This window comes from Dysidea avara, chromosome 4 (assembly GCF_963678975.1).
Source record: "Dysidea avara chromosome 4, odDysAvar1.4, whole genome shotgun sequence".
NCBI lineage: Eukaryota > Metazoa > Porifera > Demospongiae > Dictyoceratida > Dysideidae > Dysidea > Dysidea avara.
The window spans coordinates 19,492,809-19,520,007 of NC_089275.1; the positions used below are offsets into that span (position 1 = coordinate 19,492,809).

General features: G+C 38.2%; 1 protein-coding gene across 1 annotated transcript in view; it reads left to right on the top strand.

The window, feature by feature from the left end:
* The first annotated feature begins 515 nt into the window (after positions 1-515).
* Positions 516-27,199, top strand: part of LOC136254095 (tripartite motif-containing protein 2-like) — a 29,095-nt gene continuing 2,411 nt past the window's right edge. The window contains exon 1 of the mRNA XM_066046755.1: positions 516-1,959. Coding sequence (XP_065902827.1) covers positions 527-1,959 — 1,433 coding nt within the window. The 5' untranslated portion in view covers positions 516-526. The remainder of the gene's footprint in view (positions 1,960-27,199) is intronic.

Below are 27,199 nucleotides of genomic sequence, written 5' to 3' on the forward strand. Positions count from 1 at the left end.
CTATATTATTTGCATACATGCTGGTGGGTGGTGTATTCCATTACATTATTGCAATTGGCAGCTTTTCAAGCCACTTGGCTGGGCACAACAGCCCGGCATAGCAAACAGTCTAAAAAAACATTAACCGGCACTGATCTTGTACCTATACTGGTAAGTCGAAGGAATAAAGAAAATGTAAATTTGTACACTGACATGTGAGCTGGGGCTGAGCCTGTACAATATGCAAAACACTAGAATAAATAATCAGTGGAACATCTGATAGTTTAGAAACAGATTATGTGGACAATGGATGGGAAACACTGAAATTTAAATTTGAACTGGCACATTTACGAGCTTTCATAGTTAGCTACTTGTGCTGAACAATAAAATATGAATCCCAATCTCTCTTTACAGCCGAAAAAAATTTGCACTTGAAAGTTAGTGTTGCGGTGGTGCTTAAAATCTAAACTGTAGGCGCACATTAAAAACTTATAACTTCACTCCTTATTTAGAATAATTCTAAACTTAGGCCAGCGTGTGCAGCTGCATGCAACACACCCTGCAAAAACCGACTACGAACAATAGAAACATGGCGACTAACTGGGAAAAGGTGAAAGAAGAGCTCACTTGTGCAATTTGCCAAGATCTCCTAAACGATCCCAAGATACTTCCTTGTCTTCATTCGTTTTGTACTGGTTGCCTTAAAGAATGGCTGGGTCGACTACCATACTTGGAGGCTTCGAAACGTGAGCTCGAGTGTCCATTATGCAGAGGAAAGGTTGCGCTATCTACTCCACGTGCTGTAGAAGAATTACAATCGCATTTTTCAGCCGTTCGTCTGGTAGAGATCGTGCGTCTACAAGAACAAGCAAGCAGTAAAAAGGTCACGCCCATCTGTCAAAATTGTGAGGATGAAGAAGCAGCAGTTTCTTCGTGCAGCGAATGTGCTATATTTCTGTGTGATTTTTGTGAGAAGTCGCATCGAAAATCTAAAGCCACCAGCACGCACAAAATCCGCTCAATGGATGAGCTGAGGAAAGGCAGCGCTACTGATATTCCATCCATCTTACCAGAGAAGGTTGAGATGTGTCCCGTCCACCCTACCAAACCACTAGAGTTGTACTGCAGGTGTGAAGAGGTGTTGATATGTCGAGACTGCATCATCAAGAAACACAAGGACCATGACTATGATGTGATCTCTGATGTTGTTGATGGTGAGAAGAAGATACTAAAGGAAACTCTTCCTGGTATCCAGCAACTAATAGATGAAGTAGAAGGAGCCATCAATGGAGTAAAGAGCAAAAGACAAGTTGTGAAGAACAGGAAAGATGAAAACTTGCACAGGTTGGATGATGCCTTTCATGTCCTCCATGCTGCCCTAGACGAACGAAAGAGACAGTTACACCAACAGATCACACAGGATACAGAGGGAAAGGATAAAGGTTTAGCGGTACAGGAAGATGAACTGTGTTTCTTAGTAAGCCAGTTGAAGAGCTGTTGGAGTTTCATCGATGACAAACTACAACGAGGTGTTAACAAGGATGTGTTGGCCATGAAGAGATCAATGTTGGAGCGAAGAGATAAACTGAAACAAATAAAGAGCAAGACAAAGCTGAAGCCAGTATCTCAGGAACATTCACTTATCAATGTGAAAGGAACTGAAAAGATCATTCACCAGATCAGATTATTTTGCAATGTACAGGAATGCTGTACTGTTGAAGACCTGAAGGATATAGTTCCTATTGGCAAGAAGAATTGCTTTACAGTACAACTGAAAGATTTCTTGGGTAATGACATTTGCAATTTCAAACAGTTAGATGTTCTAGTACAATATGACAACAAGGATCGGGTCACTGAGGCAGCGACCATCAGAGAAATTGGTGGTGGCAGTTATGAGGCTTCCTATGTTCATAAATTTAGTGGAAGTCATACTGTGTCCGTACAGGTGGGAGGGGAACCTATTCCTGGGAGTCCATTTAAGTGAGTTGACCTTACTATATAATGTAGAACATCATAATCATACAGTGTGGTATAAAAAAAAAAACAAGTAAAAGGAAAAATTAGAATTTTAAATTTGAGTAGGGATCTGAAAGGTCTCATCTATACCTGCAGCTATACTAGTGGACATTTAATTCCTCATGTTGTATAGAGTATAGCCATGACTGAAGTATGGGTTGAATGTCCACTATAGTATAACTGCAGGTGTGATGAGACCTTTCTGTTTCCTTGCTTTTTGTTCCTATGATCTCCACTCAAATAGTATCCTTATACTTGTTTGTTTTTTGTAACAATGACTGGTGAACCAACACATACCACATCAAAGGAAGGAATGGCACAGGCTAGACTTAATGTATACCCTGACTATCAATTACTAGAGAACCCTATTGCCATTTTGCTTCACTTCAGGTTTTATCCACCCATTATACGGCATTACAAATGAAGAATAGTGCAAGAAGTGTCTGCAATCAATATAATATAGCTAGTCGCTATGGAAATTGTAGCTAAAATATACAGTGGAACCTGTCTTAGCGGCCACCTGTTTAGAAAGGCCACCTCTCTGCAACGACTACATGTAAATTCCCAAGGTGAGTTATCATAAGGGACATCGAAGGTGTGGGGACGATCCATGATATAATATAACCCAAAAACCTGCCGCGATTTTTCCTCACAACGACATGACAGTATTGGTTAGGTAAAACCAAGCCCAAAAGTGTCTTCAGATCGACCCGAAACGTTTCCGTCAAGTTGCTACAGAATTTTTTTTTTAATTTAGTCAATGGAATTTTCTACTGCCTGCCTACCTGCCTGACGCCTTCAGTCAAGTGTAGCGGAAAACTGGCTACAGCCACAGCCCTAATTCTTTCGCAGAAACGTTTCTAGATTGCTTAAGAAAAAGCCTTTGGTATATTGATAAACATACAATGCTTGTGCTATTGTCTTACCTTTTATCCTTCTTTACCATGGCCATCAGTCAAGATTCTACTGCTGAGTGTTAATAGACTACAGTACGGCTTCCATACCAGTGTATATTGCATCAAACTATTCGAACACTCATGGTCGCCGGTTGTACCAAAAACACACGCGTACGTCAGACTCGCCGTTGATATCGATCAGAGAGAGCAACTCACGGCGAACTATATAGCAATGTGTAAGTCAATAAATATAGTTTAATTAGTAACAATGTTAAACCGAGTCGGATCATCCAGGTCCTACTTTACAGATTATTCGGGTCTGACCCTACGTGCTAAATTAAATGTGGATGTGTTACCACACGTCATAGCGTAGCTCTGCTTCTTTCGTGAGCCACGCCCACTTACGTAAATTACTGTCTGTAGACATATGGTAGCCACGCCCATGTAGATATGCACGAATCTACGTCCATTATTGTCTGCAGGCTTATGTAGAGCCACGCCCACTGATCAGTTGTTATTGTATGAGTCATAATCATGCTGTGAGTAACTCAGCAGATATTTAGTGGTCATGAGCTTGCAAAAAAACTTCACGAACAAGTATAAGAAAAAATTGGGAATTTTAAATTAGATTAGGGACAATGTATAATGCTGCAATAAAAAGTACTGAAACAAGCTGGATCGGAGTAGTACGTAATTTCCAAATACTGTAAAACAATAAGAAGTGAATATCCCTACTGTGCATTGAGTGTAGCACAGTAGGGATATTCACTTTTTATTGTTTTACAGTATTTGGACATTACATACTACTCCGATCTAGCTTGTTTCAGTACTTTTTATTGCAGCATTATACATTGTCCCTAATCTAATTTAAAATTCCCAATTTTTTCTTATACTTGTTTATATACTGATTCACCTGTTTAAAGCAACCACCTGCCTATACTATTGCAAAATCAATACTCAAGGCAGAAATGGGAGACAAAGATGGTGCAGTGGACAAAGAAGTGAGTCTCAGACCAAAGTGACATTGGACAATGAAGAAATCAACCATTAAGCATAGTTGCATCAGTTAGTAGAATGAACAGTAGTTTTCTATATCTGAAGATAAAAATTAATTAGCACACCCCTTAATTAGCAATTTTAAAATTCTCGAGCAAAGTTGCATATGCGAGCGGGTGCGACGTTGCGCTTGGGCAGTACCGAAGATATGCTAGTAGACATTTAATTCCTACTTCAGTCTATGACTAAATAAGGGATTGAATGTCCACTAGTATATATCTTCAGGTGTACCAGTCACAATAATGTTATAAAAAGTGAACAAACAAGTATAAGGAATTATACAAGTTTGATTAGATCAAAGAAATAAAAAGTAGTCAAATAAGGGAATGAACCCATGTATACTGTACTGGAAAGTGATTATTGCAATATTGCATTTGAAAATCGAAACAACTACACAGTTTGGAAAGTCTGTAAGGTCAATATGAGTACTTGTTTTCATTGAGAAATGCTTTACCAAGTGTTTTTGTTAATATGTGGACCTGCTGATATAGTGAGCAATAGTATACACGAACTGCCCAGAACAGACACAAATTAGACAATAAGAGCAATAATTATTGCAAATATGATAAACATTGTCTGTGGCTCTGTGCGATAATACTGTGATGGCTAAATACGTGCGATAATTGTATGGTGGGCACTTGATTGGGCGACATTGACAATATATTGAAATATTTCCCAACCCTAATTCAGAATGCTATGAGAAGGTCTTTCCAGTCACAGTGGAAAACTTGGATGATATTTCTGTTACAAACTTAAGGAAGCCATTATGTGGTGCTACTGTGAATCAACACCTTTTGCTATCAGCAAAGATAAATGGAACACAAAGGAGGACACAGGTTAGTCCATGAAGAATGCTTTGTATGTACTGTGCTATGCCAAAAGGCGCCTGTCAGGATTAAGTGATGTTGAACAGTGAAATAATTCAAGCCCGTTGCCTTAGCCATTATCGAGTTATGCTTATCTATAGGCATCATTCAGTTAGTCAGTAGAAAATTCCACTAAATATATATTTTAAATTTGTAATGATCTACATGTACATATTGGAAGTGTTTCAGGTCACACTGAAGGCACTTTTGGGCTTGGTTATACCTCATCAATACTAAGCACCATGAAGGTATTGTGAGGGGATGGGAGGATGTTATTGGTCATGAAAGCCCAAACTCTCATTATCCGTGATGTACAAAACTATCAGATAGAAAAACTTATTGGAAGGGTTAGGGATTGCTCTGTAAGGGTTTTGGGCTTGGCTAATTCCTGGTTATACTTAACCAATACTGCTAAGCTGCATGTTTTGAAAGAAAAGTGAGGCTGGGTGAGCATGAAAGCCCAAACTAATGTGATGAGTGTGATCTCCACTATACATGCAGTACTACTGTACTGTATGATCGCACTTCTTACACTTAGTAGATCGCGCATAGCATCTCTGCATGGTGGGTATAGTCTACTTCTTACTGTAAGCACACAATTGCGATTTGCTACTAGCTACCATACAAGCGCGATTTGCTACTAGCGACCATACATGCGCAATTTGCTACTAGCGACTATACAAGTGCTCTCTCAGAGACGTAACAAAGTGATACTGCTGATACCAGAGATTATTCATTGCTATGAATATAGTTTCTATAAACCATATTTCTTTTCCCTGCAAAGCCTAACTTGGGTGGAGTAAGTATAATAAGTTTTGTTAAAATTAATCATTTAAACTGTATGAGAGCCATAGCTAATTGTCTGACCACATTGTGTAACATGGCTTTGTGTTGTTGATATCCATTGGTTTACACAGCTACATAGTATCTGACTTTGTTGTTGTGAATGATGTGTGTGCATGCAGATTAGCTACCATACAGTCTACAGACTAACTTTTATATGATGTAGTATAATGTGAAACAATTGTAATTCATTTGTAGATTCCACATATTGTTTGTGGGAAGCCATATACATTCTTAAATGTCCACAGCATAGATTTCATTGTAGTCAGTATCATGATTGTAGTCCATGCACCCCTGGAGCATCTGTGTGATTCTTATTGTGTACAGTCTTGGCTGAAATGGTAAATGCACAAATCCTTGTCAGAGCTCCATGTCTTGTGACAAGTAGCTAGCTCAGTATCGTACCATCTGGTGAGTATTCATGAACGCTGCATGAAGATACTACAATGACTAAGTGTCCTGACACATGCAGTAAGACAATAGCTGCTCAATATTAGGAATGTGTGTAATATACATGTATAATCTTGTCCACAGTCACATAAATACTCTAATAATGCAGTCAAGTGTGTCTGATAACACCAAAGCTCACACTGAACTTGGTAGCCACTAATATAATGTAAATTGCTATAATGTATAAACAAGTACACAGAAAAATTTGGAATTTTCAACTAGAGTAGGGACCATAGCACATCGATAAAAGTACTGAAACAAGTTGGAGTAGGCACGATATTAAATCACAGTAAAACAATAAGAAGTGTTATATCCCTACTGCGCTCAAGATACCATAATGGAAATGCACAGTAGGGATATGACACTTCTTATTGTTTTACTGTGATTTAATATCGTGCATACTCCAACTTGTTTCAGTGCTTTTTATCGATGTGCTATTGTCCCTACTCTAGTTGAAAATTCCAAATTTTTCTGTGTACTTGTTTGTTAATTTTTTTGTAAATAATCATTGTGATTGGCGAACCCACGCATACCACATCTGAAATGGAGTCACGTGCCCCAGCAATATCAATTATCGTCTAAAAGGTGAAGTATCCATAACGCTTCGTTGTCTGCTATGTTCAACCCGTTACACAGCATTTCGGATCAAGAATTGTTCAAAAAGCATCTCTGCAATCCACGCATATACTAAAAGAAAGAAATGGTGATGCGCGCCCCGGTTATATTAATTATCGTTTGAAAAGTGAAGTATCCATTATGCTTCGTTGTCTGCTATGTCTAACCCATTACACAGTGGTACGAATCAAGAACTGTTCGAAAAGCACCTCTGCAATCACAATAGCCACTACGAAAAATACGGATGATTTCTGTTTCGAAGGGAAGCCATCATGTGCTACCACCAAATCGACACTTTTTGCTGTCAGCAAAGATGAATGGTACACAAAGGAGGACACTGGTAAGTACATGAAGAATGCATTGTACGTACTGCGGTATGCCAAAAAGCACCAGTTGGGCTGAAGCGACATTGAACAGTGAAAAAAATCAAGCCCATAGCCTTAGCCGTTATCGAGTTACACTTGTCTGAAGGCATCAGTCAGTCAGTCAGTCAGTAGAAAATTCCGTTAAATAAATTATTTTTAAAATCCCATTGCAACTTGTTGAAAGCGTTTCTGGTCGATCTGAAAGCTGTTTTGGGCTTAGTTTTGCCCAACCAATACTGCCTCATCACCGTCAGGGAAAATTGAAGCTGTTTTTGGGTGATATTTTCTGTGGGCCACGCCTACTCCTTTCTGGTTCCTACTATACAGTTACTATCGTACTGTATGATACTGATCAAAATTATGCCAGGAAAGCCTTGATATTATAACAATGATGGTATAACAAATGGCCCTTCAAACACTGACCTAAGTTTGTGTGCATGCCCTGGGCAGCTAGTATATTGAAATATTATAGCTAGATTAAGATCATAAAAATGATGCCCATGCAGGTCATGGTAAGTGTTGGAAGCCTGTCAATGTGATCCTAGAGGTAGGCTTTACGGAACTTCTGGCCACTCCAAATAAATTCCTGCTTCCTGTCCTCAAGCATATTAATTTTGCATACATGCTGACATGTTGTATTTCCATTAGCTACATTATTGTGGCTAATTGGCAGTTATTCAAACCACTTGGCTGGGCACAACAGCCATAGCAAAATTGCATAATATTTTCAGTTTATATACTTGCACCTTATAAATTGAAGGAATAAAGAAAACACGAATTTGTGCACTGACATGTGAGATGGCGCTAAGCCTGTAATAATTTTTATTATTGCACTTGAAAGCTAGAGTGGTGCTTAAATTTAAACTGTAGGCGCACATTAAAAACTCCTTATTTAGAATATATACTTCTAAATTAGGTACAGCGTGTGCTGCAGCTGCATGCAACAGCACTCTGCAAAACTGCTACGAACAATAGAAACATGGCGACTAACTGGGAAAAGGTAAAAGAAGAGCTCACTTGTGCAATTTGCCAAGATATCCTAAACGATCCCAAAATACTTCCGTGTCTTCATTCGTTTTGTACTGGCTTCCTTAAAGAATGGTTGGGTCGACTGCCATACTTGGAGGCTTCGAAGCGTGAGCTTGAGTGTCCACTGTGCAGAGGAAAGGTTGTGCTATCCACTCCACATGCTTTAGAAGAATTACCATCGCATTGTTCAGCAGTTCGTCTGGTGGAGATCATGCGTCTACAAGAGCAAGCAAGCAGTATAAAAGTCACGCCCATATGTCAAAACTGTGATGCAGTAGGAGTTGCAACGTCATCATGCAGCGAGTGTACTATATTCTTATGTGATGTTTGTGAGGAGGCGCATCGACGATTCAAAGCCACTAACACACACACGCACACACACTCTGTGTTCAATGGATGAGCTGAGGAAAGGCAGTGCTACTGATATCCCATCCATCGTACCAGAGAAGGTTGAGATGTGTCCCGTCCACCCTACCAAACCACTAGAGTTGTACTGCAGGTGTGAAGAGGTGTTGATCTGTTGAGACTGCTTCATCAAGAAACACAAGGACCATGACTACAATGTGATCTCTGATGTTGTTGATGGTGAGAAGAAGATACTGAAGGAAGCTCTTCCTGGTATCCAGCAACTAATAGATGAAGTAGAAGGAGCCATCAATGGAGTAAAGAGCAAAAGACAAGATGTGAAGAACAGGAAAGAAGAAAACTTTCACAGGTTGGATGATGCCTTTCATACCCTCCATGCTGCCCTAGATGAACGAAAGAGACAGTTACAACAACAGATCACACAGGACACAGAGGGAAAGGATAAAGGCTTAACAGTACAGGAAGATGAACTGTGTTTCTTATTAAGCCAGTTGAAGAGCTGCTGGAGTTTCATCGATGACAAACTACAAAGAGGTGTTAGCAAGGATGTGTTGGCCATGAAGAAATCAATTTTGGAACGAAGAGATAAACTGAAAGAAATGAAGAGCAACACAAATCTAAATCCAACAGTTTGTGAACAAGAGAAGATAACACTTTTATGGCAATCATCAAGTGAAGAAAAGATTCTCTCGATTAGGAACATTTACACTTATTGATACACAGAAGTGCACCATAAAAGACATGAAAAGAACGTTTCCTTTTAAGAAAAATAGTGCAACCACCTTTTCCATTAAAGTCAATGATTCAAATGGTCAAGGGATACCAAGTGTTGCAGATTTTATCACAGTTTAAGTTCGCTACCGTGGTAAACCTCACCTTATGGAATTAGCTACCATAAAAGATACTGACAATGGTCACTATGAAGTCTCCTATACTCCCAGAGTTAACGGTGTACACACCTTGTTTGTGCTAGTAGGAGATGAGTCTATCCCAGGAAGTCCGTTTAAGTAAGTTTTAATGTGTTGACTTAACTGCAAGGTGTCTGAAGCATGCAATGGATGACCATCTCCACAAAACCTTCCTAGTTCGATATACCCAACTTGCAAATTTCTTTTCATTATTTATAGTGTTCAATGATAGATCACCAAAGTTTCAGCTTATTGTGGTGAGTAGTTATAGTACTAGACAGTAAGTAAGAATGGCGAGGAAATTGATTTGTGTAGTGACTGTACTGAAAATAAACTACAGGTGCTAACATTTTCATTCATAATTTCTGTTTGTATTAGTCTACAATTTTGGGATTTTGTATAAATGTTCACCATAGATATTGTTAAATCAATGAAATTTTAGCCCTGTAACTTGCACATACTGGTGATTTTATTGAATAAAATGAAGACTATCTTCTGGTACAAGTGCATGTAACATACATACCATTGTAGTTATAAAAACAAAGTGTTTTGAACTCTCCATGACCATGCAAATAAGTTGCCCAGGCACCAGGCTGGTATTCTGAAGCTGGTTTTGGGTGATTTTTTGAAAAACCAAACCTCTGTGATCCCTATGGTTTCATTGCATGAAGAAGAAAGGCCAGCTTGATTGAAGATAAAAGGAAAGACAAGGCGCAGACTCATTGCAACCCCAAAAGGGCACATCCCACGGGTGACTTTGTTATTATAGCATAGAAAGGTGGCTGTACGCTGCTTTGTTTGGCTTCCAGCCTTGTGACTGTGGTCAGGTAGGCAGGCTGGCGGTGAGGCCAAAATCCAACTTTTAGCAATTTGTGTAAGAAAAATTCTATATCCGGCCACTCCTTAGGGTTTTCTTGTTTCAAATCCTGTAGAATCTACTTGATTTTAGATGGACTAATATTATTCTGTTACTGTGATTTTCATTTTGTAACATGTGTCTAGGATGGTTTTGGAAGGCACGTATCATTTTTGGGAGATCCCTACTTATAGCAGTACTACCGTACAGTGTAATAAATCTACACTAATGGCATGGATAAAACACACTGTCTAGCTAACAATCAGTAAACAGATTGATTTTATTAACTGCACCAGATAGGTGTCTGATTTTTAAGAAGTAACATAATATCAGCTTGTTTTTGTGCACCTCTGACAATTTTTACCATCATATTTGACCATCTCAGTAAAACCCACCTAGTTCGCACAAGCGAAAGATAAAATTTAAAAATATTTGGTGAAATCAATCAAATCATGCACGGTACAATGAAAAACTATGCAAGTTTTAATTGAGCCATTGTACTGAGGAAAATCAATTAAACCTATACACCAGAAGTGCCTTCATATGACCCTAAATGCTTTCAATACATTGTTACAAAATTTTAGTAATGGAACTTTCTACTGATTAACTGCCTGTCTGATGCCTTCAGGCAAGTGTAACTCGGCAACGGCTAAGGCTAACAGGCTCGATTTGTGACCGGATCTGCAAAAATCTAACTTAATTTTGCAAGCCTAAATTTTCAGTATAAGCCATTTATTGCAATGGGTAAAATATTTGTGTAATTAAAAAAAATCATTAAATTTTCTAACGCTTTGTTCTTTGTGGATAAAGAGTCCAATAATAAAAACCTGTATGTCTTATTTGCCTACTCAAGAGGAGTTCAAAAATCTTTGTTTCATTGCAGTAGACTACAGGATACGTGAGCTATTGGGATTTGTTTACACCATGACGAAGTGATCATATGCAATCAATCTTTCTTCACTGATTTCATCTCTCTATGTAATGAAGAAAGGTGATAGAAAGAAACACTTACCCAGTAATGGACTTCCCTATTCATGGCAAACGCAATGTTGTAACTCTGTACTACATTATGTTTGTAAGTTACAGTCGTTTTTGTAAGCTCCTGTAATTTATTATTTGAATACTTGCATGCTGTACAAATTGATCTTTTTGTTGTTGCTACATTGTAGGGCTGTAACTCCAAAAGTTGTTGGCATACAAGGCTATAACTTGGCCTGAGTGTACACTTGGCTAAGTAGATCAATAATAAAGAATTAGGAAAATGTGTTATTATGTCGGGTTTTCGCAAATCCAGTCACGTTTTTCTCACTGTTCAAAGTTGCTCTGTCCCGAGACATGCTTTTTGGCTTACCGCGCAGTACATACGATGCACGCATCATAGACTTACCTTTGTCCTCCTTTGTGTCCCATTTCTTTTTGTTAACTGTCCCCAAGGTGTCAATTCGCAGTAATGTGATGCATGACTTCCCAACATTTGTAAATGGGAATCGTCCATACTTTCTGTGGAGACTGGATTGATTGCAGAGGCATTTCTGATACTGTTCTCTGTAACGCTGGGGTAAATGCAAAGAGTAATGTTCACTTTCAAGTCAGTTAGGAATTGATATTTGGGGTATGCAAATTTTCCATATTTTTCATGACGAGTGGGTTGATTGCAGAGGCACTTCTCCTATTGTTCTTTGTTTGTAGCACTGTGTAATGGGCTGAACATAGCTGAAAGCAAAGCGTATTAACCACATCACTTTCAAGCCAGTAAATGATTGCATTCTGATGAAATCATTAACTCTGCTGCCATTCTTTCCTTTTAATGCAGTTTCACCAGTCAACCCTTTGTTACTGAAAAGCCACGTACGTGGCTCTGAACGCATGCCTATTGAAATCCATCCATAGCGCCTTTGATCTGGGGACTACAGAGCTGAAACAACTGTCATTTTATTCAGGGGCCCAGGGATTTAGAACAGCGTATCGTGTGAAGCCAAGAGAAGCAGCCAGGGAAACCAACACCGCTTGGAATACAACAAGAAGTATAAAACATGTGTGCTGGTTACACACCTGTGAAAAATTGGCCATAACTTTCATCTCGATGGTGGTACGCCATTGAAATAAAGATTAAAAGACTCCTCATGTGGTGACAAGTCAATTGATATACAGTATGATGTCATCACACATAGCAACAAGATAGTGGTTTGGTTTTTATTTTCGCGTGACGAAGAAGAAACAGTCCGAGACAGGCCAAGTTTGTTCACTTCGCAGCTCATAAGTTCTGTGTTACTGTGAAACCTTTTAGATGCCTGAGTAGGGTAAAGAGAGGTCTTTTGAATGGTCCATACTGTTGAGTGTTAATTGAAAGATGGCTTTCACACGTTTCACACATAGGTCACACAAGCTGTTATTGTTTTGTCTCTTGTGGTTTTTGTGGTTTTATAAAAATTCAGGTAACGAAGGGTTTTACAACATACAAATATAAGGAAAGTTAGGAATTTTAAGTTCGATTATAGTGACCATAGAACAAAGAAAGTAGTACAACTGCAGATATACTAGTGGACATTTAATCCCTAATTCAGTCATGGTATAGACTGAATTAAGGATTAAATGTCCACTAGTATATCTGCAGGTGTAAGCAACCTCCCATGCCTCCCTACCTTTTTTGTATGATCCCAATATAACACTATGTGTATCTGTATGTAATTAGTTTACTTGTACTTTTTTACCTGTTGATCGGGTGTATCAAGCTGTTTAGCCTTACAAATTTACCTGTAATTATACAACCAAGTGCTAAAGATAATACGAAATGTGGTTAAAATTACATCATAAATAATGAATGAATAAATAATGTTTGAGAAAACTACAAGGCCTAAGGCTTTGCACTCACCGGGAATAGAATCCATGTTGTATGAAGAGATATTCGTACAAAGGGCGGTTGTTTTCATGGAGGTGATAGAAACATATGATGATTCTATTTAATGCCGATCAAAACAGTTAGCAGGCGACGCCAACTAGACAAGCAAACTACTGTTCGTTTGTGTTTGAAAGTGCGTGACCGATTATTTCGATTGGAAGACGAGTGGTTGCTATGCCTGCTTAATAAACGACATGATTGGAAGTTGCTACTGATCACTAGAGGTTAGTTTGTGTTGGTTAAAACACTTTGATGATCTTGTTTCTGTAGTCTCGCGTAACTAGGCTACCTTTACTCGTGTATGGGGATGGGAAAAAGCCTCACCTGGCAGGCCACTGTGCAAAGAAGGTGCAGTTTCCAGCTGATAAGTTTGTGTGATGATGCATAGTTCTCCACCTGAAGCCTAGCTTTTGGTGCCAGGAGTGCCCAGACTGATCACTGATATGGGCCCTGAGAAAACTACATAAATATTGACTGTCAAATTGCATCTCACGTACTGAACACTGATTGAGAGAACAAACACAACATGCACAAAATGTGCCCTTAGGCCGTGTGCATGGTTGTGCTTGCTATTAACTGCTATTATTATGTAGCTACAGTCAACAATGCTCCACATTCTTGTGCACACTGACATATCCATGAAATTCTGGTATTGCATTTCAGCCACATTTGTTTTCCAAATTTTTTTTTTGGGTCTTGCAGCATATCCACGGCATCATTTTAGTACAAACGACCTAGTTCGTGTTAAATAACATAACTAAGATATCAGTTGTAGGTGACAGACAGTTGAAATACTCTGCTTTTATCCTGATCTTACCATGGCCTGCTCTTGGCAACTCCAGCCATGTCTTAATCCAGTCCTCGGATCCATCCTCATTTAATACATATCATGTAACACAAATTGTGTACATTTGCATAAAATTAATGTAATAAGTATTCATTGGATGTGTTTAAGCTTTACTGCTTGTAGGCATCAGATTCAATACCATGATTCTTTTTATTTATTTATTTATTAAGGCTTTACAGCACAAGTGCTGAAGGTCTGTAGGACACCTGGTCCTACAGCCTGTTTAAAGTTGTTACAGAAAGTGTGTTTGAAAAGGTGGAGAAGGGAGAAAAAATCCATGACTGGACCTAGGCAGCCTCGAACCCGCAGCCATCCGATTAACGCTCGAACGCTTACAGGAGTCTGCCAGGCGGTCAGGATGTTTTCTCCTTGTCAATTTCATGTATGTGTATCCAAGGAACTCTAGAGAGTGATTTATTATCTCAAAGTACCCCATGTGGAACCAAATGGATATTAGTTTATTCTTACAATTTAAAGTGTAATCTCACATTCTCACATCTCCATGGTTGGATAATCACTGATTGTAATTGCATACTAATACATCCCTTATGTTTATGTGCCAGTCAATTCCTCTAGAATTGTGTTACTGTGCATCTTTTCTACCTGCACACACTGTGTTGGCCATGCACTGTTTATACATGCCCCATTAGTAGGTTGTCTCATTGGTGATTGTATTTGCCCCGGGCCTAAAAAACTTAAAATTCCTAATTATTATACTTGTACATTAAACATTGACCACATGCATAAATTGATAGCCTACAGTAAAACTTCTTTTGGTAGTTTTAAAACGCTGACATATAACGTGAAAAGTATTTTATAGTTGTAACATGGGCACGAATGATTTGCCAGAAATGTATGCCCAAAGTCTGAGGGCATAGCCCGAGGACTGCGGCATACATTTCTGGAAAATCACGAGTACCCATGCTATAGCTAATATGTTACACTTCCATTAAGGCTGATAGCCTTAATGCCAATACAAGTGGAATCACTGGATTCGTTATATATGCATGCCTGAAAGATTTGATTATGGTTAGGCAGCAAGTAACGTTGTAGCTATGATTGTTATAATAAACGGACGAGTCCTACTGATATCGCAGAAAATAGAGTAGGACAAATTTTGGGAAGTACAAGTGTTTTAATGCTTTTGCGTTGTTTAAAGACTAATTACAACGTATCATGAACCACGATAGTGGGTTAATAATAGGGATCGGCCATGTTTTTTGCAAAAACTCTAATATAACGCACGCCTAAAAACAACCTTGGAATGCATCCTCCAACTCAAAACTACCCTCTGGTGGTTATTTGCAATGAGTATTGATCCACTAGCAAGTACCAAGTGAAAAGGAAACAGTACGTGTGTTTGGGACAAAACTGAAATATACCGTTTTGTTCATATTATTGTTCTTGTTATTCATATTATTTTGTTTCACTCATGTACAGCAAAATTTATCCACTTTTTTGTGCTAAAAGCTATATAGCCATGCTTACCGAGTCCTTCCTTGTATCCATGACCTATGTTTGATGTTGTTTCCGGATGGAAACACCCAAACCGGGCCGTTTCTTCTTGCTGCCACATTCGAGAAGCCATACAAGATCGCAGTCAGGATTAAGTTTTTTTGGTGTGCGCTGCTTGTGGCTAATAGAATCTGTCTTTATTAAACTCAGTATAGGCCAAGAAGCTTAATCTGTGCTGATGACTTTGTTGCAAGGTGGTTTTTTTCACTCTGTGATTATTGTACGTGGGCGGGTTATCCAGATTAAATACTCTAATAGAGCAGTCATGTACATACTCTAATAATGCAGTCAAGTGTATAACAGCAACCCTTGCACTGAATTTGACGAGGTAATGGTGTCACCCTCTGTCTGTTTTATACAAGCTCAGACCGAAATCAGTTATGGGAATAAATCAATGCTCATGTGATTACCACAAATTGAAGTGTTGCTAGAAGCAGCAGTACTGAAATGAAGGCGTTTTGGTATCCTTGCTGTTCTACAAGCCGGAAAATGTTACTTAAAGGTGAGAACTAGTCTTACAGTGCATTCCCAAGCTTTTCGGCACATATTTGAATGTGGATACGCCCACATTATGGATGACACGAGTTAACCACTCTATAACAAAGCTTACCCCTTTAGTATAGATGAATAAAAAATTCGAAATTTTACAATGGGAATATGGATCGCTGAAAAAAGCCACAAAACAAGAAGGGATCGCTGGGGTAGTAATGTAAACCACAAATCCCTATTTTGACTCTCTGTCATAAATCTTTACTTATATGCTCTGTCATTTTGAAGTGAGTCAAAATAGGGATCTGTGGTTTACATTACCACCCCAGTGATCCCTTCTTGCTTTGTGGCTTTTTTCAGTGATCCCTATTCCCATTTTAAAATTTCCAATTTTTTATTCATCTAGTTTGTAAACTTTTTATTAATCCAGTAATGGATTATGAAGGGACTATTGTGAATAGTGTAATTTTGCATTCTGCATAGTAACACCATCAACATTTCAGTACACACATGAAACTGATCAAATTGCAATGTGCATACAGACTGAGAGTCTCCTATTATGAGCTACAATTTACATTACTGGTGCCTTTAACAACTGTCAAATTCAGTGCAATGATTGTTGTTAACAGGGTGAACTCCTTTCAGACTGGAAGAGGGCATATGTAACTCCAGTATACAAGAAAGGCCCGTGTACTAATCCATTGAACTATAGACCTATATCATTGACTAGTATTTGCTGCAAGTTGTTGGAACATATGTATGTATCATCTCCTCAGCAATATGTTCTCATACTATTGACTACAATATCATGTATACAAATTCAAATTAACGTGGATTTCTTTGATTGATAAGACTGTGGTGAATAGTGTAATTTTGCATTCTGCATAGTAACGCTGTCAACGTTTCAGTACAAACATGAAACTGATCAAATTGCAATGTGCATACAGACTGAGAGTCTCCCAATATGAGCTACAATTTACATTACTGGTGCCTTTAATAGCTCCACATCAAGGCCATACTTGCTTTAATGAAAGTAGCTTGCTCTTTTAGAAGTGCAACCACTTTCCCGGGATACATTTCAATGCACACCAGTGTACATTTAGATGTCTCCCTGTGTTGAGGTATACATGGCAAATGTATCCTCTGGAATTCCTTTGATCTGAGGTGTGAAAGTGTTACATCTTTAGTTATGAAATACATAACAACACGTAGGTAAAATCTCTAACTGCCTCAGAGAAGACAACATCCCTTCAAGTAACTACGACCAAAACAGTTAATAAGAAAAGTTAATTGCATGTGGGAAACTCTAAAAGTGCTTCCTAGCAGCAGTTCTGATAGCTGGTCTAGCTAGCTATAATTCTAGGCCTGTACCGATACAGCATTTTGGATTCGATACCGATACCAATATATTTATGGACAATCCGATAAATTTTTTTGAAGATTCCGATATTAGAAGAATACCGATACATACTGTAACCAAGCCGATATTATACTGTATATTGTTTTTATGAAAATAATAATAAAGTACAAATGTTCATTTGACAAGTACGTATGCTATAAACTATAACGGTTTAGTACCGTACAGTAAACGCACACAACATGCACAATACCATTACTGTAAAGTGAGCATAATAAACCAAATTACTATAAAAACAATCATCTATTTCACAGAATCACCTGGGAAGTTGAAACAACACTGGATACTGCTACATGTGTTCTCTGTTCTTGTTCAAAAACACCAACATTTTCACCTTTTCTGAGTCTAAACAGCTCCGTGATGATGACACAGTATTGCCTACACAGCTAAATACTTGTTCAGAATCAGCTGATATTGGAGGAATAGCTAGTACTCTTCTAGAGGGAGGTGCTAGAAGAGGATAATGTGTTCCATGAGATCTCCAGAATTTAACTGGGTCCTCAGAATGTGGAAGACAGGAAATTCCTAGGTACTGTTCTAATTCTCTTTCACCCTGTGAAAGTACAACAGGACAATCCAGACCATCTTTGTCAAAAATTCTTCCCATAGAGTAGATTGTTTTTTCTTCTTGCTGCTGACTGATAGTGTTTCTTGCTCTACGCTAGAGCTGTGGTTCCATCTGACGGGCTAACAATTTCTTTTGCTTTATCTAAAACTTTAGACTTGGCCATCTCTGAAAATGTAGCTGATGAAAAACCTTTCACTTTAAATTGTGGGTCCAGAATAGTTGCCATACTATAAAGATCCCATGCCTCTATGCCAGAAAATCAGGTTTCTAAAGACAACGAAATTTCCCTGCGAACATTTGTGATAACTGAGCTCTCCTCAGTTGCTACTGGCTTGCCAAGATGCTTTACAAGCATCCTAATGCCTGGAATAATAAGGCCAACAGTGGCATCTTCACGTTCAAATTCACGACAGAATTCTTCAAAGGGACGCAGTAACAGTACTAATTGATTCACAATGTTCCACTGTGTTATGGTAAGTTCTGCTGAGCATGTTGTGTCTGGTAGAACTGTTGTAACTGCACAACGCTGCTCAAGAAGTCTTTCTAATGTATAGAAAGTGGAATTCCACCGGTTACACACTTCCTGTGATAATTGATGCTCAGGTAACTGTAGTTGTGCTTAAATATGTTTGAGTAATTGACGACCTGCTGGTGATCGATGGAAGTGCCCTACAACACATCGTACAATCTTTAAAAGTTCTGTGACAGCTTCCTGTTTCAGACCATCATTAATAGCTAATTGTAATGTGTGATCTACACACCCAATGTGGGAAAAGCCTCCTTCTCTAACCGCAGCTGTGATGTTTGCTGTATTGTCTTGCACAAAACAAGTAATCCTCTTCTTTTCTATTTTCCAACTTTCCAAAATAGTGAGAATGTTGCTCAATAAATTATGAGCAGTATGCCTTTCACACAAAGGGAAAGTATCAAGCACAACTAACTGTCGCATGTAGTGATCATCAATGAAATGAGCAGTGATGCTAAGGTAAGAATCACCACCCCGGCATGTCCAGCTATCCATGGTGAGAGCTAAAAAGGTGGCAGGCTTTAAAATGATGCTAACTTTCTCTCTCAGCTTACCATATGTTTGTGGTATGACTTTTTCCAAAAAGTATTTCCAACTAGGCAGTTCATACCGCCTATCTAAAACTCGTCAAAGATGTCTAAATCCTTCGTCTTCCACAATGGAAAAGGGCTGGAAGTCGGTTGCTATCATGCCAGCAACTGCTCTTGTGATGGCAACGAAATACTGACTACTAGAGTTGTAAGGATTAAGTGCATCGAGTGTTTCATCGATTTTTGGTTGTAGTTTGTCTTCTTCTCTTGACCTTCTACGTGATGCTTGAGCTTCTCTCAAGTATTTCTTTGTATTTGTCCTTGTGGTATTGTTCCGAATGTTTCCACAAATTAGTAGTGTTATACGATTTTCGCTTACTGCCACCCCTTGATACATTTTCGTTACACAAAATACACCTTGCTTTTGAATCGTCCTCTTCGCACACTACATAATGTTTCCAGATAGGACTTCTCTTCTGACATGAGTCTGCCATCTTTAATTACACCATAATTAGTTAATCACGTACACATCTGCATTAATCAACTGATACTGATATTAGTGATATTGGTACCGATACCGATACAGGATCAGTATCGGTACAGGCCTATATAATTCCCTGGACAGCCTGATTGGCCCCTATCTGATGTGGGGAAACTCATCTGATTTACATCCCTCCCAGGTTTAGTTTCAGGAGGAGTCTAATTTGTTTTGTAGCCCAAGTACTGCAGCTGGTACATGAAAACATTACTTGGCTGGAATTTACTGAGGAGGATTGTTACTATATTGATGACAATTACACTGTCTAGGAGTGGTTCATATATTGTTGGTAGTTCAACACATACAGCTGGTTTGTAACCGCTTAACATGGCTAACCTCCGTGAGTAGTATCCGGATTGACAATACAATGGTTTATAGTAATGTGCCTACTATCTGAACTATAATTGACTACACTGACCTTTAGAATGACCGAGTCTTAAAGCATGCATGATTATTCAATCATTACTAGTGCATAAATGAATGTGTTGTACAGCTGAAACCTTTGAAGCTAGAACATCATTCTGAACATTTGATGGAGAAATAGTATTGGCTACAGAATAAGAAATTTGAGCTTTCGGATGCAGAGAGTTCCCAGAAAAATGAAGTAGAGCAGTGGAACAGTCGATTTGCTACCAAGATCAAAGTCATTTTGTCAATTACATTCCTTTACCAGACCCAAAGAATTTTGCAGTGGTGCTGGACCACTCTACCACTCTTTAGACAAGACCCTTCTATGGCCTGATCAATCATTCTGGCACATTCTTTCACATTAGTTAATGTGATGGAAACCACATTACCATTGGTAGTGATTGGCCAGTAAACTAAGCTTGAGAATATAAACTGCATGATTGAGGAGCGCCTTATCACAAGGCAAGTAATCTTTCAGTTTTAAACTTTCTGTATAATGCCTCTGTCTGCAACAGAAGTAGATGATGGGTGTAGCTGTGTTTTTGATGCATGTGGTAAAGGTTGTTGTGTAATCCAATCCAATACATGATGGGTCATTGGAACCAAGAGTGCTGTGTCAGAATAGCCATTTATAATTACAAAGGGTGTAGTGCCTCAACAGAATTTTATGTAGGTGTCAACACCAGCCTACTTGGGATAGTCACTTCTGTTCTGTCTGTTGGATCATGTAATTAAGGGATGCCTCCACACACCCCAGATTTAAGTGTGCATGTGTAACAGAAAATTTGGAAACCTGTTCTGGAGCCACCCTTACCAGTTTCAACAACTGGATATTCCATTACTGTAGAGATGTACCAATCTAAATTATGCCTATTATGATGTCACTGTCAATATTCATTATCACTATTGTACTGACCTCTTGTATCATCATGTATTGTATTCTGTAATTGAATTTTATGGGTGAGTTCATACATAGAGCTGTACCAGTAGCTACCTCTCTGAGTACTAGTTAACCAGAAGGTATTCTCATGTGGGTACAATATTTTACATCACTGTGGGTATCAGATCTACCCATTGGGCCATGCATGCTCTGTGCATAAGATTGTGCACTTGGGGATTTGGAGCTGGGGTGATCTAGTTGTTTGCAGTTAATGGTCGTTGCAGTCAGCGAAGCTAACATTATTCCATTACAGTATCCTCTTTCTAACCAATACATTTATCAGGTTGCAAGTGTGGAGACTTGAACTGTAGCCATGAAATGCAGAACAAGTTGGGTAATCACTCAGTGAGTCACAATGTGATGCACTTTGTGGACCAATTCTGCAATCTTGGGTGTGTGTGTGTGTGTGTGTGTGTGTGTGTGTGTGTGTGTGTGTGTGTCGAGTGTGTGTGTGTGTGTGTGTGTGTGTCGAGTGTGGTTTGATCATTGTGCTAGCTATGTAGCTCAAAAGTACTTTAAGAGAAACATGCATCAGAAATTTAAATTTTGTACTGTTTGATACAAAACCAACATACAATTTGGTTCACTGGGACTCGATAGATATTTGTCGTGTTAGTTTATTGATGTAACAATGATAATCGGTTCAATAATTGGCATTAGGCAGATATTGTCCACTAGATTATTGATCGGTTGTAATAAATCAAAACTGGACTGCTCAAATGCAACGTCATCTTGTGAGAGTTTGTCTTTAAAAAAACTTGCTAATTAAATGGTGTGGCACCCATTTTGCTTGTGAGTGTTCATCCTGTTTCACTTGCACTCTTGCAACACGACGTTGCATTGCAGTGGTACCGTATCTCCACTGCACTGCATAGTATGATGTGGGAGAGGCTAGACATGCGTAGGCAATTTTGCATTTAATGGTTTAGTGGAGAATACAAGCCATACCCAAAGTTAACTGTGAGGCTTTATGTTTCTATGTAGTACCAGCCAGCCACTTGTATCATCTGTATATATAACAGTAGTAAATTGTACTTTAAAACCTGGTTACCACGAGCAACTTTTACTTGTGGTATATACTTTTTAGCCTAGAATGAGCTGTATATCAATGCTTATGTCATTAATATGAGTCATTTAGTAGCGATGAGGATAAGTGGTCAAGATATTAATGTATATTGGATCAAATTTTCAGTATTGGGTTCTTTCAAAATCCTTGAAGCTCATGTGACGTAGCATTGCACCGATAATGAAATTATCCAAACTGTATAAAACAACAGAATTAGCCAATCATATCTATGCTAAAGCGGTCAAGCTGAGAAAAAATGTGCAGTCCCAAGGGTGAAAAGGTTGTGAAATCAAAGGTGGTAGCCAAGAAATGGCTATAGTAAAGTGACAATTGAAGGGATCAGTGGAAAAAGGGGACATGTGCCATTTAGATTTTCCATTTTCTAAAAGTTAGAATAGCTTGTTTTAACCATGTGAATAATGTTTTCACTAAGTAAACAGCAGAATTTAAAAGATCATGGCAGTCTCAAATTTTAAGCAAAAATTACAATAATTCAATTATGTCCTGGAATTCCATTTAATGTCCTCCACATGGTCACCTAATTTTTCAAATTGCACTTGTCCTCTTTTGCCACTGGCCCCTTCAATTGTAGTCATGCAAATTATATGTTCAATGTTAACATCACTGCAGCCATTTCTTGGCCGCTACCTTTAAGTTCACAACTTTTTAAAAGCCTGGATGGTTGAAGGGTGCATTTTTGGGTGTAGCTAGTGCTTCTCGCAAGTCCCAAAGCTGGGATATGGCCAGTTTGCATTCCTTTTAGCTGCTTTCTATACGGTGGTTATTATCAAGAAAAGAGCAATTTTCATGGACATTCTGCTCTGGTGACTGCTCTATTAATTAAAGTGTCTCAATGCACATGTGTGACTTTTGCATTATAATTCTAGGCTTGCGCCAATTTTGCCGGCATAATTTCGAATATAATAGGCTAGCAAAAGCATCAAGCATTATGCCAGCATAATAGGATAATTTTCAAAAATTTTAATTAAAATGTGCAATGAGCGTGCCAAAAATACTGCACAACATGAACACACTGCACGTTTTTACTGCATTTCGTATCAAAAACCTTACAGTGCTATTATTTTTATTATTTCTTGACTGATTATTGACACTTTATGGAAATAAGATCAAGATACTCTAATGGGCAGTCACTTACTCTAATACAGCAGTCAGGAAATGCAGATATACTCTAATAAAACAGTCAGCTCTCGTGCATAATCTTGATTTTGAGCATAATAGGCTGGATTTTTGAGCACTGCTCAAAAGCATAATAGGCTATTTTCAAAGCATATTTGGCTCAAGCCTATAGAACTCCAAAGCTGTTACTTTGATTCACTAAAAGATTAAAACTGTGATGGGTAGACTATCTTTTCAACTTGGTCTTACACCTGTATTAAGACAAAATATGGCACCAAATTGTTAAGATGATGTCTTACTTTTTTTAGTAACTGCGCAATAAAAAAAACAAAGAAAATAAGCCAAATGGGAACACTTGTCTTGATTTTGTGCTTAAATTTGATATGTGAACCACTGAAGGTATAGGACATTACCAAAACAAAAATTGTATTGTTTTGTAAGGGTAGCACCACGTTATTGTTTTTCCAGTTAACAGCACACTGGTATGGTGTGCCATTAGGCACCAACCTATCATGCTTTAATTCTACCTGTTATGCTATGCTGCAGTGCTCAAATGTTTAACCTATTATGCTCAAGATTGTACTCAAATTTTGTCCCAGTCCACAGTGTTTCCACTTTCTGAATAAATGATAAACCCTTTTTAGCTTATGATCAACTGTTTACAAGTCAGTTTGACTGATGTATGACTACAAATCAACCCCTACATGGTAGTGCATGGAAACAGCAATGAAGGGCAAAGGTATGCATGCACTGTCTTGGATCAAACTGATATTGAACAGTGAAGAAATCAAGGATGTGGCCTAAACTATACTCGAGTTACCCTTGGCTGGAGGCATTGGTCGGTTAGTGAGCTTGTCAAGTCAGTTGGCAGAAAATTCAGTTAAATAAATAATTACACAGAAACTTGTTTGAAGAATTTTGCAAGCATGTTAGGGCTTGGGGGATTATGCCTATCAAGAAGGGATAATGAGGCTGGTATTAAGGTAATATTTTGACCAAACTAAATGATCCTACTTTTTTGTACTTTGCGTGGGAGGATCAAAGTGCTGTTACGTGCTGTATTTTCCATATTGTATTGATTAGCTGCATAACTGTACTGTATCAGCCTGTTTACACTAGTCGAACTGTCTCGATTTAGAACAATTTTGAAGTTGGTGTAAATGCATACCATTTCACACTGGACCACTCTGAAGTGAACCTGCTGGGGATGTGGGTCTGGTTCATTCTAGCTTACCAGTATACACAGTTGTGACTCTGCAGTTTAATTTGGCTTTAGTAAATGGAATGAAGATGTGGAGAACTACTGGCTACTGTAATGATGAAATGAAACAAAATATTTAGGTGATGGCGTCAAGAGCAACATAAAAGCACAAGAACGAACAGGTATACATGAGAGTAAATAGTCAACCAACTCCACAGAATTGTCATCAAATTATTGTGTGAAGCCTTACAAGGCTAATGGTGGGACAGCCTGTTTGTGGTCATGCGCAAAAAAACATGGAAAACTACATGTATAGAACAAAGCAAAGCGCTACGATGATTTGAAAGGATCAGCTCTACTAACCTGTCAGTCTACTATTGTTGATACAAGTAACATTATTCACGTCCTAACATCATCACCTAGGTGAACAGCTATAGCTGTCATCTTGTGATCACTTCTTTATGGAGTGCACCTTGGCTAGTCACAATTCACCTAATAACTTTATTTTTGTGTACCATAGCCCTTCAAGATTTGGTAGAGGCACTAGAGAGATGTATCTATAAAAATCTATGGAACAATTTTTTTGAGATTTGCACTTGACTGGCTGCTTAGCCCATGTCGAAGGATACGGAAGGGTGATTTAACAACTTTCCGCATCATTATTGATAAAAAAGGAACCCATAAAGTAATGAGAAACCGTAACAGCCAAAGTAGTGTAGCACTAGGCTGCATCTTAGGAGACTTATTTTTAAAATTGGCTTGTAATTCCAGAGTTTCATAGATACGAAATTAAAGCAGGCAGCTCCACAAAACTTGATATGGTTAACTGCATCACTACAGACTATCTTAAATACCCTTTAAACGTAGACTGCATTGTTCTCAAGTAAAGTTCTCCATCACCCTGAAATAGCTTGTTATGTGCGTGGGTTAATTTTAATTGTGACAAAACGGCTTCATATGATTACTTCAGCACCACCTTGAGACTTACTAACCTGACGATAATAGACAGCAGAAATCCTTTAACTCCATCAACAATCTCTGCTTCCATAAAATAATGTAATTGAAATTATGGTTAACCTATACGCACCAATTAATTTTAAGTTATTCCCATAAATGGTTTACCGTGTAGGTGTAACAACAAGTCGGCCTTTAATAATCGTCCATAGCAATCAGAGATTTGCACCAAACTTGGTAAGTGATTGTGCCGCAATACATTCTTAAAATGTACCAAAGCTCATTAAAATTGAGGTATGCATTTGCATTTATAATGGTTTTTGTAAAATGTGTGAAAAGAATTATTTAAGCCTCCTGGGTCCCCTATACAAAAAAAATAAGCCACATTTTGAATGCTTATATTTCACTGTTGCATTAGGAAAATTTAGTATGTGGGTTACTGAAGGTGGAGGCCATTTGCAGTATAAAAATTATTCTAATTCGAGAAGGGAGCACAGAGCAATGTATGCATGAAAATCTCATTTTATTTCTTCCTGTAAAAATACTCACAATGTGGAGCACCAGCTTTCTTGGCCACACAACACATTACCTTGGTTAAGTGTGAGCTTCAATAGTGTAAAGCACCTACATTGCAGGCAACAGCTTCACTTAATTTTTAGCAGAATGCTTCAGTAATCTTGTAACACTATGAGGTTGACAAGGAGAGCTAGGTATTGCCACCCACACAGTGAACTTTCACTTTTTATCAGCCTTTCCCATTTTGTGTAACCAGTTCTTTGTCTGCCATTTTATTACCATATATATAGTCTCAAATTATGGCCCTGGCATTTATTTCTTTCAAGCAACTTTTTACCATAGCTACTAAACAAAACCGGCGACTATACAAGACCGGCATTTATATACCTGATCAGCACTCACAAGTCAACTTCATACCTTGGTGTTGTACTCTCCTGGACTCTCCTTGATGTTTCCCTCAGCATATTTCACAGATTCAAGCTTACAAGGAACTCTATAAAACATTCTTCACATCATCATTTATAACACTGCCCGGAATTGTTAAACTTACTGCACTAGATGTTTATTTGAGACCCGTCGTTTATTTTTGTTATGATGTTGTATACCCCCGGTGACTAAATGGGACCAGGCGTTTATACGAGACCGGCCGTAATTCAAGGCAGTTGTATATCATGCAATGCACAAAAATACATTATTTTTATATTCCAATATATTAAGCCACAAGTCTGGTTATGTCACACTGTGATGTAAGGGAAGTGAGTTTAGTTTAGTAGACCTTTACCAAAAACTGACTTTTGAATCTTGACTTTTGGTCCATATCTACAGATACAATGAAGGCAGAAGTTACAATTGTTTTGTGTTGGGTTTTGTTTGACTATTTATTAACTATGTTTTGTAATACTCTGCTAGAGGACACATTTGAGGACTTCTAATAGAACACACATAGATAGTTCTAGTTTTTCCATTACGAAATTATATTTAGAATTTTAATTAGAAGGTAGAAACTAAGCAGCAGTTCAGTGGTGAAGGATTAGGGAATAAGGTATGTATACAGTGTTCTCTCCATTATCTGAACTTTTTGGGCTCTGAGTAAGTTCAGATAATTGAAAAGTTCAAAGCCCATTTGGTTATATTACAGTCCATTCAAATGCTCTAATAGAATGTACACCTTCATCAAAATACTCTAATAGAGCAGTCATTTCCATAGTTCAGAAAACAGAATGTTTGGATAATGAGGCACTACTGTAGTGACAAATGCATTTTTAAAATTCTCAGTGACTGTACATGTTTTATTAGAACATTTTGACCCAGTGATTTACACCATGTTGGTTTATTCTTTGTATCTTGTAAATACAAATTATTTTAGCTATGATGGTTAACCTGTACACAAGTTGAGTTTCAAT